At 57.5% G+C, this 13,407-nt stretch overlaps 1 protein-coding gene across 4 annotated transcripts in view; it reads left to right on the forward strand.

Annotated features, from left to right (window-relative positions):
* The window catches only part of Pde9a (phosphodiesterase 9A), a 56,551-nt gene that overhangs the window by 330 nt on the left and 42,814 nt on the right, over positions 1-13,407 (forward strand). For 3 of the 4 annotated variants that reach the window (XM_015478806.2, XM_015478807.2, XM_048803726.1), the window contains exons 2-3: positions 1,498-1,575; positions 7,052-7,095. In XM_015478806.2, coding sequence (XP_015334292.1) covers positions 1,498-1,575; positions 7,052-7,095 — 122 coding nt within the window. Of the gene's footprint in view, positions 1-1,496; positions 1,576-7,051; positions 7,096-13,407 lie in introns of those variants that run through there. The other variant, XM_048803730.1, reaches the window with a different exon arrangement.

Consider the following 13,407-nt stretch of genomic DNA (forward strand, 5'->3'; position numbering starts at 1 on the left):
GGGGGGGGGGGGGGGGGGGGGTGTTCCCAGCCCCTCACCCTCCTAGGTGGCCTTTCTGTCCCAGGGGTCAACATTCAACACAATGCTCCTCTTGAGGGGGAAAGAAGGTTCCTGCAAGAGAACAAGACAACCCTCCTCCTTCCTAGTCCCGCCCGCACTCCCCATCCCTGCGTGGAATTCAGACTTTCCTGTAGCAGTCAATTAAAAAAGAACACAGGTCCGTGGTTTTCTAAATTGACCGTTGCAGGAAAGTCTGAATTCAGAACCGGTTCAGAAGGGTAAGCGGCAGCTCATCTCACTCCTGACAGTCCACACCACGTGGAGGGACTAATAGAGTCCTTGGGATTCCCTAGGAGTTATTTTCCTAAATCAAGTTCATACAACAAGCTAGTGAATTTCTAATTACGGGTTGAGCATCTCTAATCCAAAAATCTGAAATCCATAATTCTCCAAAACCTAAACTGCTTTGAGTGCCACTGTGAGGCCGCAGTGACACACAGGGACACTAGAAACACTGCACCGCAGTGTCTTCAGGCTGCCTGTGGGGAAGCACGTGGATTCCTGTTGAGACTTGGGTCCTGTCCCCAGCATACCGCATTAAGTAGACACAAGCTTCACGAAATCCGACCAAGTCCCAAATCCAAAATGCTCCGGTCTCCCGCGTTTAGTAAGAGATGCTCAGCCTGCACCCCACCTTTCTGATCATAAAGGGCCATCAGGAGTGGTGCTGGCATAGTAACCCTCAGGTTAGAGTCAGGGTCAAAGAAGAGGGGTCAGGAGGACAGTGGAAGCTTTTCACAGACAGGTAAGGAGAGGGAGACTCGATGAGGTCATGGGCCTGAAATCGTGGCAGATGGCCGTTCCTGGCAACAAAAACAGCTCACCGTTGGGGGTATCTTGGGGTACAGTGTACTAAGCACTGTGCTGAGAAATGTGTGCATGTCATCATTCATCACAACTCTGGTATTCACGGCACCTCCGACACCTTCATTGCCTGGGATTTAAAAATCCACAACTGGAGCAGAGAGCCTCAGCAACTCGGTGGCGGTAGCACAGCTCTAAGAGGCCTCCAAAGATGGCAGGCTGGCGGAGACTCCCCGTACCATGTCAGGAGGAGGGCGAGCTCTGTGCAGTTCAGGTGGCCCTGGAGTAGGAGGGTGAGCCCGAGCCCTCCTCTGCAGACCCGCAGGTCCGCGCAGACCACAGGTCAGATCTTTGACCCGCGGTTTTCCAGTCCCCGTCTCTGTCAGTCAGACGCGCTCCAGTTCCTGTTCTGAATTGTTTAGGTCTCTCCCGCCCCAGGCTGCACTCAGCCACCAGCTTCATCCGGGGTGGGTCAGTGTGTCAAGGACCACCTGCCGCCCCTTGGCCCTCGCCAGCTGCCCTTGGGACGCCTGCCCCTCCTCTCCTTGTGTCCTGGTTCTTTCTGCACCTGTCCGTGGGGGCAGCGGGCAGGTGCGTGACTCTGGGGGAAAGGCTGACGTGGGTGTCTTTCAGGAACACAACCATCTCCCTCCTGACCACAGACGACGCCATGGTCTCCATCGACCCCACCATGCCGGCAAATTCAGAACGGTAAGGGGCGGCTCAGCTGCTCTGCAGCTCACTCCTGACCCGGCCGCACCACGTGAGCCGCGGCTTTAACTGACTCTACGCAGGGTGGGCGGGGGGGGGGGGGGATGAGGGAGCAGGATGGGGGCAGGGGGATTCTCTTGTTTTCTTGCATGAATCCGTGTTTCCTCCCCGACCGGAGCCTGTGAGGAGGTGTGTGCAGACCGGAAACGGAGGCACATGGCAGCACTTACGTGGCAGTGCCTGGCCCTGGGGTCCCTGCACTAACTCAGGAAGGGCTCTAGGAGAGTCCTCGAGACCCTGAGCACTGACCTACTCGGGGCAATGCTGGAACGTTCTGGGCACAGAAGGGAGAGGTGGCTGGGGCCTAGAAAGTGAGGAACAGTCGGCTACCGTGCCTCTGTGAAAATCTGCAGAACGTGGCCCAAGGAGGACACGGAGCAGGAACCCTCAAGCCAGTGACGGGTCCCTTCACCAGGTAGCCTGGAAGTCCCCAGTCATCTGCACCTCGTTTGCCACCAAGCAAGGCAAAGTCCACACCCTGCTCTCTCCAGGGGTGGGGTGAGTTGGTGAGTCATTGGTGCAGGCCGCCCCTCAGGGCCGGCTCTGGGTCCCCTGCTCCTCACTGACCAGCCTCCAAGGACTCATTACAGGTTATGGAGCCTGTTGGTCTGGTCATCAGCGTCTAGCCCAGTTGTCCATGGGCAGCTCTGAGCCCACACAGGAAGCACACACCAGGCAGGCCCTTGCACATAATGACAATGTCAAGATACTCGGGCTCCAGTGACAGGGTGGGCTGAGCTCTCTCCATCCGGGCCCCACTGGCCCCCCGCAGGCATGTGGACCTGAGTGTCCGGCACCTGGCAAACCTCCTTCCTCCTGCTTGCGGAAGGCTGTGGTCCTGGTCAGCAAGGTCTCAGTGGACATGGCCAGCACTGTCCCCGTCACCTCAAGGCCTCAGCCAGGCCTCCTCCATCCAGCCATGCCCATCACTTTCCTGTCTGGAGGACAGTCTCTGGTCACTCCTCTTGCTTTGACTCTCAGTTTTAAGACTCCCCAGAGCCACCACTAACGGACTCCCCAAAGACCCCAGCGGGGCACACACATCTCCGCTCCAGCCCACCTGCCCAGATCCCCTCCCAGGGGAGGGCTGCCGACCGACCCATGACCCCGATACCCCTGACCCCCTCAGGCCTGAAGTCACCTCAGTGGCGGGGGTCTCGCAGTGCAAGCCGACTGCAAAGCTGCTCTTTTCTCCTGCACTGAGTTCAAGCAGGTGTCTGCAGAGGCAGGTGGACTGCACAGGATATAGGGGCAGCACACCTTGGCCAGCCTGCCACCCTGGCCCTGGGGCCTCCTGAAGGAGGAAAGCCTCAGACACACCAGAAAAAAGCCCTCCAGAGCCTACACTCTGAACAAGTGCTTGGCCCGGCTCTGCTCAGCTCGACTCTGCTCACGGGATCTGGATAAATGCCTTTCTAATGCAGATGCAGTGTGAGGACCCTGCCGTTACCTGGACGCAGTCTCCTCCTGGGCTCCGCAGCCTCGGACTGAGGCACTACCTCTGGGCAGGGAGTCTGCTCAGGTGCCTGGTGTCCACATACCTGGATTCTTTGAGCTGCATGTTCACGGGGGCTTTTCACGAGATCTTCTCCAGATCCCCAGAGCTCCTGACCTACCTCCATCCCCATCAGGGGGGTGGTCCCGCTGCACTGTCCCTGCAGCTGGATGCTCCTTGGCCCTCTCTGTCTCCGTTCCCACCCCTAGACCGTGGTCTTCTGGTCCTTCCATGAGAGCACACCTCTCCCTGAGGCCTTCCTCCAGAGTGTATGGCCAGCTCCCAGCTCAGACGCTGGGTCTCATGGAGGGAGTGTCCTCTGCTCCCCATCAAGGACCCCCACTCCAGTCCTGCTTTCCAGAAAACTCAGCCCTCACCTGCTTGCTCCCCGCACAGAGTTCTTGGAGACCTGTGGAGTGTGGTCCAGACCTTGCATTGGGAACACTGGCCCCAGTCCACCTTCATGTCCTTGTCCCCAGCCCAGCAGGCCCCTCCCCTCTGCATACATCCCTGCACTTCCCCACCCTGTGCTCCCTCTGTGTTCCTCCCCCTCTGCCGGTCCAGAGCCCACCCTTCCTGTGGCTGGGAACCCAGCTGCTGGGATGTTGGGTTCACCCAGCGAGCCTGCGGAGCAGCGTGTGCAATCACCCCGCAGCCACAGGCCAGCTGCAGGACCCCAGGGTGATTGGCTCCTGCTCTTGTTTGGAGCTGGCAAGAAAGCAGACTGACTCCCGAGCAACCCTGGATTCCTAACGACCAACAGAAACATAAAGACACATCCTTACTCCAGTTGGACAACCCCAGAGCTCTCCCCCAGGGAGGGGGCCCTGGATGCAGTGCTGTCCAGCTCACCCAGGGGTCCTCTTACTCTCGGCCCCCCTCTGTTTCTGTCACTGCGGCCTCTGGCCCCTTGGCGAAGGAGAACAGACGCTGGCATCGCGGGCAGAGACATCAGGGCGGGTGACAGCTTATGGAGAGGGAGGGCAGAGCAGCCCACACAGCCAGAACGCAGGCGCTCCTGCTGGCTCTGGGGTCAGCCACCTGTGAGCAACACAGCTGTCTGCCACACACATGCAGGGTGGCCCAGTGGCCGTCCCACTGCTGGGGTCAATGCCTCTGGGTTCTGGGCTGGCTCCAAGCCTCTTCGTCCAGCTCAGACACCACAGAAGCTCAAGGCAAGCTTATCCTCCAAAGAGGGAGTGGCTTCCCCTGTTGCTGGGGAAGGATGAGGATGGGACTTGACCCAGAACCAGGAGCTTCTCCAGCCCAGAGGCGCTGCAGCTGGCTCAAAGCATCACTTCTGTGAGAGGATCAAGGAACCAGCAGTCAAGATAATCCCCAGCGGCAAGAAACGCAGCCCTGGGAGCCTGGCCCCAGCGCCTGGGAGGTCCACAGCTGCCCGGAGTCCATGTCCAGGTCCACACCCGCCTTCGCCTCTGCGACTGGCCCGTTGTTCTCCTTGCTCAGCTCACCCAAGCTGGTGGGGTGCTTGAGCAGGTCACATGGCCCTTGGGCCAGCAGCCCCAGGGCACTGCAGCCACAGAGGGTCTGGACAAGCCTGCCGCACATCAGGGCCACGGGGCATCCTCAGCATCCTGCCCAGAGATGCCCCCTCCTGCTCTGTCCCAGCCCCACCAAAGTGCAATCATCCACCCCAGCCCCTGGACTCTTCTCTCCTGGTCCTAGTCACCACCCCTGCCACCTCCAGCATTGATTTCAGGGGCCAAGAAAAAGGACAAGGAGGAAAGAAAAGCCTTTGCTCCCTCTCAGGGGAGGGCAGAGGAAGCCCCTTCCTGTGTCCACTAGGACCCAGGCTCCCCTGACCACCGATGCCCATCCTGTGTGCCACTCACAGCAGAGAGCTGCAGGAGCAGAAACAGGGAAGGAGGGGAGAGGGGAGCAGAGGCCGCCACCCCTCTCCTCACGGCCCCTTCGCTCCCATCCTCCAGCCCTGGGGCAGCCTCTCTCCTGCCTGAGCAGTGCTGACCCAGGGACTCCGCAGGGGCCCTGGTCCCAAGGCCGGCCCTGGCCCCCAACTTGTCCCACGTGGCTATCAGTGAGGTCCCTAACCTCCCCAGGCTTCAAGCTCCGCCCGCCACTTGGACCTCTCTTCAAGCCCACGTGGGTCTACCAACCCTGCTTATCTGACCTGGGCCAGACAGCGTTTATGACACAGCCTCTGCCGAGGAAGGAGCCCCGCCTTTGGAGGGGCCTCCTGAGGCTGGGAGATGTGCAGGTGTGGACTCACCTCTGGAAGGGGACCCGCTCCTGAGAGGGTAGAGCCCTTGTGCCCACGCAGAGTGCCAGCACTTCATGCCCCACGGGTGCTGAGACTGAAGGCTCGCCACGCCACACAGGTGTCAGGCCAGGTGCTGCTCGCGCTGCAGTTTGGAGCCGTGACCCTCATTTTCCGTGCTGTCCTCTTCCGGAAGTGAGGTCGCTGTATGTGACAGTGACCTTGCTGTCTGTGACAGTGACCTGACGGACCCCTGCAGTCGATAACAACTGCACGAGACGTCGAGTGTCACTGTGACACAGACCAGATGTGCAGCTCAGGCAATAGGCAGGAAGCCGAGATGGGGGTCCCCGGGAGGGCCTCCTGCTCCTCGGACAGCAGCCTTCTTGTTTTCTGCTCCTCACATGGCACAGAGAGGGACTTCTGTTCCCTCTGTCCACTTAGGAGGACGAAAATTCCATCCATGGGGCCCCTTCCTCATGACTTCACCCAAACCCGATGACCTCCCAGAGTCCCCACCTCCTGTCACTGCCACCTTGGGGTGAGGACTTCAACATGGCCTGGGGGCTGGGATTGCCTGTGTTCAGACTGCTGGACGTGCATGTGTCCTCCACCCCTGGTGGCAGGGTACTCGCAGCTCTGAGCCCTGCGTGGTAGCACCTGCCTGTCAGCCTAGTTTGACCTGCAGTGTCAGTGCCTAGGGGCGGGAGCCTCTGGGTCCCTGACGTCACCAGCACTGACTGCGTGGGCCCCACAGAGCAGGAAACGAATGAACAAGCAAGTGAGTGACGTGACAGATGACATCTGCCGGTCCCGGGTCTGACGTTTAATCTAGACCCGTGGTGCCTCAGCTCTCTCACCAGGCGAGGATTGCACAGTCTGATCAGTGCAGCTGGGCTGCTTGTCAAGGTCACGCCGTCACACCCACCACTGTCCCCAGGCCCTTTCAGCCTCCTGCCATCAGGTTTAAATGCTGCTAGACTGCTGGGTAGAGATGGCCTCTCCTGGGGCTGGCTCCTTAGTGTGCTTTTCCAGTCCCTCCTGGCTGGAGTCTGTTCTTTGCCTAGTGTCCACTGGCTTCAGGCCCTTTCCCAGCCCTTGGCTAAACGTCCCTGCAACGGTGACAGTACACTGTCGTCTGTCACATGTACTGCCGATGTCATCTGCCCAGCCTCTCTGGGTCTCGTGATCACTGGGGTGACATCACCATGGAGCTGGTACGTTCACTCTTGTCCATGTGGGGTACCGTTGCTCAGAGATCCCGCTGTGCAGACAGGAGGGAGCCTGCCTGCCTCGGCCAGGCGCTGGGGGGTTCAGGCCATGGCATCCCAACTTGGAACTGCATCCCCCATCAGTAGTGGTTGTGATGTCCACGTTTGTTTCAGTGACCAAATATGAACCTTATAAAGAAAGTTCATCACCTGAATGTATACTTAAAATGTTTAGAATTTATCTGTATGAGGTGGTTGGAACAGCCAAAGAACCTAATTTTAAAAAACAGCGATGGGTCTGGGATGTGGCTCAGTGGTGGAGCCTGTGCTCAGGGTGCACAAGGCCCTGGGTCCCTTTTGGAGCACACACAAAGCCCTAATCTGCTGATCCCAGTGCTCTAGCGTGCTTATCTCTCACAGCAGATGTGCAGCGCCCTGGACGGCTTCTCAGTGTAACTGTCATCTCTTTTGCAGAACTCCCTACAAAGTGAGACCAGTGGCCGTCAAGCAACTGTCTGGTAAGGCCCTGCTATCATTTTTTAAATCAAAAGGAAAAAGGAAGTTGGAGATAAACTACTTAAGTGTGTGCATGTGCAGTCTGATGCTGTCACAGAATCTGAGACCCTCTGCTGCTGTGGAGACGGCCCATCCAAGTCCCTACCCTGACCCTGAGGACTCAGCAGGTGCCAGGTGACATTCCCCTGTATCTCCAGGAGCCTGGTGCCTGTCCCCCATTGTCCACGGGCGGCAAAGGCAGGCTTCCGACCCACAGGGCTTCTCAGGGTGCCTCAGCCAGTCAGCCGTGGTATTTCGTTACAACTCCATTTCCTTTTAGGTTTTTAAATCACTTTTATTTATGTACTAGTGATGCGTAATAAAATGGCCCCATTTAAGTGCATAATTTGATGAGTTTTTAAAACTTTGTATGTCCGTGTCTCCCGTCACCAAAATCAGGCTGCAGAATGTGGACACCACCTGGAAAGGTTCTCTGTGCCCTGCCCCGATCATCTCAGTCGCCACCTGACCTGTGTTTGGATGCCATCGTTAGGTTGGTCTTGGGAGAATCTGCCCTCTTTTGGACTCCGCGTGGTTCTGAGACCCCTCCTGGCTACAGTGTGCACAGACGGTTCTCTTTTTTTGTTGCTGAGTAGTTTCCACGCTGTGGGATGCGCCAAGCGTGTTTTCCCTTCGTTCACGGATGGACGTTCACACTACTTCCTCCTGGGGGCTTTGGGAACAAAGCTGCCCTGGGCACTCCAGGCAAGCCTTCATGGGGCAGTTGGTAAATGCCCACGAGCAGGCTTGCCGGGGTACGTGGAGCGGTGCCCGCTCAGTGAGCACCATCCGCAGGGTCTTTCAAAGTGTGGGGCCACTGCACGTCCTCCCAGTGCTGGGTGTCCCCAGGCTGTTTCTGTTCAGCTGCCTCAGAATTTATTGGCATATGAAGGTTGAAATATGACCTTGTCATCCTTCTCATGTCTGTAAGTTTTAGTGAAATCCTCCCTCATCCGGACAACAGTGCCGTCATTAGTCGCCTGACCTGGGGGACATCCTGAGAAATGTGACATTGGGTGATTCTGTTGTACAAACACCAAAGCAAGCTCATTAAGATGCTGCAGCATGCCGGCCGTGGTGGCTCTCGCCTGTGATCCCAGTGGCTCCTGTGGCTAAGGCAGGAGTTCAAAGCCAACCTCAGCAAAAGCAAGGCACTAAGCAACTCAATTTAGAGACCCTGTCTCTAAATAAAATACAAAATAGGGCTGGGATGGGGCTCAGTGGTCGAGTGCCCCTGGGTTCAATCCCCAGTACCAAAAAAACAAAAAAAAAGTGCCGCAGCATCATCAGGCCATGCAAGGCCTTGGGCCACCCTCGTACATGCAGGCCACCTTGACCAAAACACTGCTGTGTGATGCGGGAATGTCGTTTGTATCTTCTACCTTTAAAAATTAATCTGTGTAACTAGTTATGATTTTATTGGCTTGTGATTTCCAAGAGCCGGCTTTGGGTTGCATTGGTCGTCTCCATTTCTGTTGTATCGATCCTTCTCTTTCTTATTTACTTCCTTCTACGCTCTCCAGGTATTTTTCCCACTAGCTTCTAAAGGTAGAAGCTCTATTGATTTTAGAACTATGTGATGAGAATGGCGGAAAGCTGAGGATTTCCCTGTGAGCATGATCTCATAAACGTTCTGGTGTTGCGTTTCCTTTTCAGTTTACCTGTGGTTTCTCCTCTGACCCACTGGTATTTAGAGATGTATTGTTTGAACTTGGGGTACTTGAGTCCTACCCAGGATCTTCCTATCGTGGATGTCCAAGTGAATCCCACTGTGGTCAGCGAATGCACTCCCTGGTCCCGAGGTCATGCAGCTGTGGCCTGCCCTGGCGGCTCCTCCCTGAGCGCCGGAAGGAAGGCCCGCTCCACAGCTGGGCAGGACGTCCTGCGGGTCTGTGGGCAGGTCGATGGGGGGATCCAGGTCCTCTGGGTCTCTGCTTCCTTGGGGCAGACGGTCCTGCGAGCACCAAGAGCAGAGTCTGGGAATGCCCGACCCGGGCTGTGGAATCCTTTCCCTGTCCCCAGCACCTTCAGTTCTCTGCTCTGGGAGAGGAGAGGTCAGCCTCTGTATTCCAGTGGCCTTGCCCTTTGTCCCCGGTGCTCTCAGGCTGTGTCCTTTGCCACCTGTCCTACGTCTCTGTGTGTAGGTTTGGAGTGACCTCCATGGGCAGCATCTTCCGTTCTGCGTCTCAGCCTTGACCTTGACCTTGACCCCTCTAGACCCTTCACACTCAGTGTAACTTTGGGTATTTAAATCTACTGTCTTGCTGCCTGTTTTCTGCTCCGTTCTTTTTCATGCTCTCCCCTTCTCCTGCTCCTCTGTGAGAGTGAGCAGGTGGAATCGAGGCCCCCGCCCCTGGCCTGGAGCCGTTCTCGTGTCCTTCTTCACGTGGACGCAGGTTTGCATGTGAGCCGTCCTCCTCCTCCTCCTCCTGCACTCTGGGCTCCGTGCCTCAGCCTCCTCGCGGTCTGAGAAGCTTCGGTTTGGAGGTACTCCCTGCCACACGAGGTTTTGCACCACAGCTTTGTCTTTTGGCTGGCTTCTCGCAAGAGCGCTGGGGCCAGGGTCTCGACCTCGTGGTGCTTAAGATTTTCCCTGTCACTGGCGTCTGGGACTTTATTTGGATGGCTTGCATGTGGCTTTCTCTGTGTTTGCCCCCTGGGGTCACTGAGGAGTCTTGGGGTCAGGGTTTTCATCAAGCGTGTGTTCTGCTCCCTTCCTGCCTTCTCTGCTGGGACCCTCGTCCCCTGAGCAGGGGGCGGCCTGCCTGGCCCCACCTCAGGATGGTGCACCTTGTTCCAGTCTTTTTTCTGTTTGTTTTAATTTTCTCAGGATTTTTTTTGTTTTGTCTTCAGTCTCACTGAATCCTCCCTCTGGGGCATCTGATCCACTGATGATCTCATCCAGTGAACTTTTCATTCCCAATCTGTGCTCTTCCTGCCCAGGACTTTGGTTGCTACTCGGTGGATTCTGACTTGAGGTCTTCCCTGTTCCTTGTCACACCCTCGGGTCTTTTAGATCTTCCACTGGGGTATAATTCTGTGTTAGTGTCATTGCTGGGCTCGCCCTCTGTCTACCCGAGGCGACTTCCCTGGACTGACTCTTCTCCTGGGAACAGGACATAGTTTTCTGATTCTTGAGAACCCGGTGAGTCCTGGTTGTACTGAAAGCTAGGCTGTCGACCATCTGGATTTTGTTTTCCCCACTGAAGCCTGTTGGGCCGACAAGAGTTGGGGGACTGCCATCTATCTGTTGATGCCTTTGAGGCCTGTTTTTGAGCTTTTGGGATGGCTCCAGGGGCTGTGCCTCTGTTCCCACTCCAGCTCTTTGGAGCAAAGCCATTTAGGTGCGGTGCAGAAATGCCAGGGGCAGCTCATGTTGTCCTCAAAGGTCATTGTAAGGACTTACGCCCTCTATGAGTGACGCAGGGAGCTATGAGAAGGTTTTGAGCCAAGAAATTACATAACCAGATCTATATGCACTTAACAGACTTGACCTTCACATTATTTATCCACAGCGAGCACGTAGCACCGAAATTACAGTGTATAAGACAGGCCTTCCCCTGGGGAGCAGCAGTGTAGGGCATCTGTGTCCCCGACTCTCAGAGTGCTTGATGTGACCAGGCCACTCTGCGAGGACACCACCCTGCAGCCCCACGCTGCGTCTGTGGGACGGCACGTCTCCCTTTGGCCAGCTGAGTGCTGAGGGGCCAGTTCTCTTTACCTCCCGTCTCGAGGCCCCCATGTGCACCTGTGTGGAGGCAAAAGCCCTCCCAGACTCCCCGTCTCAGGCAGAAGCCCCAGCGTCGCATCTCCTCACCATGTTTGTTCTCTGGGGTTTTGTTGCCCTTTGGTTTGAACCCAGGGGCACCTACCACTGAGCTCCATCCCAGCCCTGTATTTATTTATCCAGGGGTGCTAGGGACCCAGCCCTTGCCCTTTTACTTTGAGCCAGGGTCTTGCCGACTTGCCCAGGCTGGCCTGGGTCTTGCCATCCTGCTGCCTCGGCTTCCTAGGGGCGGGGATCACTGGCGTGTGCATGTCCTGGCGTGTGCATGTCCTGGCGTGTGGATGTCTGCTGTGCTCCCTAAGGAGAAGGGAGGCAGGCAGCAGAGGGGGCAGCAGAGCGACCCTGAGGCCTAGGAGGCCTCTCTCTCGGTCCTGTGGGAGGACCATGCCTGGGCTCGCTGGACAGCAGGCTCTGGGGTGCTCTGAGGAAGGGCAGAGTGCTTTCCTGACTGAGTGGAGGAGTCTGAGAAGCATCTGAGTCCACCCCAAGCCCCGAAAGCCTCCACCTGAGGTGGAGCAGGCCCAGGGAGGAGGAAGCCCGCCTGGGGATCCGCAGGGCTGCTGGACATGGTGAGGCGAGGAGCACACGGAGAGGGAGCCTGGTGCTGCCTTTCAGCTGGCATGTGGTGCTGGCAGCTGGCAGCTTGGGGGCAGGCGGGAAGAGAGCCAGAACCGCCAGGAGGCAGCAGCCCGAGAGGAGGGCCGGGCTGAGACACCAGACAGGAGTCGCCTGAGAAGGACGCCAGGATCCGTCTGGTCCAGAGCAGAGGGACGGACAGCAAAGCCCAGCAGAATGAAGAAACGAGACAGGCCAGCCCGAGTGGAGGGAGACCAGGGGAGGTGGCAGCAGTGTTCAGATGTTTACAAGAAAGAGGGAATTTTGAGTAGCTTTAGGGCAACCTGGTCCAGTGGAAGACGGTGGGCTCTTCAAGGAAAAGGACTTAACGAAGCTGGAGCCCATCGTAAAGAGGACTAGCAGCCTGAGGGCTGAGCACCCCCACGGAGGCTCTGCCAAAGGCCTGGTGGCCATGTGCCTGTGAGTCACCTGTGCCTGCAGCAGCCCCCCAGGCCCGGGATCCCCAGAGCCCCCGAGAAGTTTGGGGAACACACTGAACTGTAAAGCACAAGGGCTGTGTTGACATGTGAGCGTCATGGTGTCTGCAGAGAAGGAACAGAGGGGACGTCTCTCCCAAACATGCCAAGAGGAGACGAAAAGCAGAAAACTCCTGTGGCATCTCCAGGATTGCACTCTGCAAAGAGCGGGAGGGGGCCGCTCTCGAGGCTTCTGGCCTGGGGCCTCCTTGGGAGTTCCCAGGCCCTCACAGGCTGAGCGGACGCTGAGTGGCCTGTGGGGCAGCATGCGCTGTGGCCTTCGAGAGGCCAGGGGCTGCGTGCATTCCTGCAGGACAGCACAGGACTTTGCTCTCCAGAGATAAGCAGCCCTGGGAGAGCCCGTGCTGGCCCTGGGTCTGCCATGTCCCTCGGGCCCAGCTCAGAGCTGGTACCACATTACTCTGCCTGAGAAGCCTCCCAGCCTCCAAAGGCGCCCTGCTTCCCCAGCACGGCCAACACCTCCCTCGGGGTCCGCACCCTTTCCTTGCTCACATTCCTGGTCAGACTGACACTCTCAGCTCTGGGTGTCCGGGACCTCTTCTCTTCCTCTGTGTCCATATTCCAGGCTTTCTTAGGGGACAGAGTAGATGTTCTGTGGACCCCCATGGCCTGGGCTTTCCTGAGACCAGCCAGGAAAGGGCACGTGACGGGTACATTTGGAAAATACCTTTTCCTTTTGGAGCTCATTCTTGGTCATGACCTTCCACCTCCCTTCCATCTGGCCTTGCTTCCCGGAGCTTTGTGCCTTTGCCCAAGGTCCTGGCCACGCAGGCCTGAGTTGGGCCTGAGCAACCCCCTTTGTCCTTGAACCAACCAGCCACATTACAGTGGCAATAAAGAGAGCCCCAGGAGAGGAAGTAGGGTTCTTGTTCTGGACTGGCCTGGCTGCCGAGGCCCAGCTCCACGCCGCCTGCACCAGCCCTCCCTGCAGTCCTGTCCTCAGCAGATCTGCGTTCCCTTCAGCGAGAACCCGGGCTGGCCCTGCAGGGCTGTGCCAGGCAGAGATGCCCAGTGCTTGGCTGTTTTGCCACTAGGTTTTCAGGAATCAGTTAAGAGGAGAGCAGTTCAGGAGCAGGCCTTTTAAGAGAAAAGGAGAGGCCAGCGCTGAGCCAGGCCCACCGCAGGCCACAGGGGCCACAGCAGCCCTATGTCTCCAGCCGAGAACAAACGTGAGGACCTTCCTAAACACGACCCTTCTGTCTGCCAAAGGCTTCTTCTAGAGAAATGTCCTTTTACAGCAGCAAACACTCGCTGTCCCAGCTGCTCGGGAAGCTGAGGCAGAGACCCCTGAGTCCACGCGCTGGGGGCAGCCTGGGCAGCAGCGATGCCTTGTCTAAAACATGAAATAAAATTAGGAAAAATATCCCGCTTGCCTT

The sequence above is a fragment of the Marmota marmota genome, unplaced genomic scaffold, assembly GCF_001458135.2.
Source record: "Marmota marmota marmota unplaced genomic scaffold, marMar, whole genome shotgun sequence".
NCBI classification, from domain to species: Eukaryota; Metazoa; Chordata; class Mammalia; order Rodentia; family Sciuridae; genus Marmota; species Marmota marmota.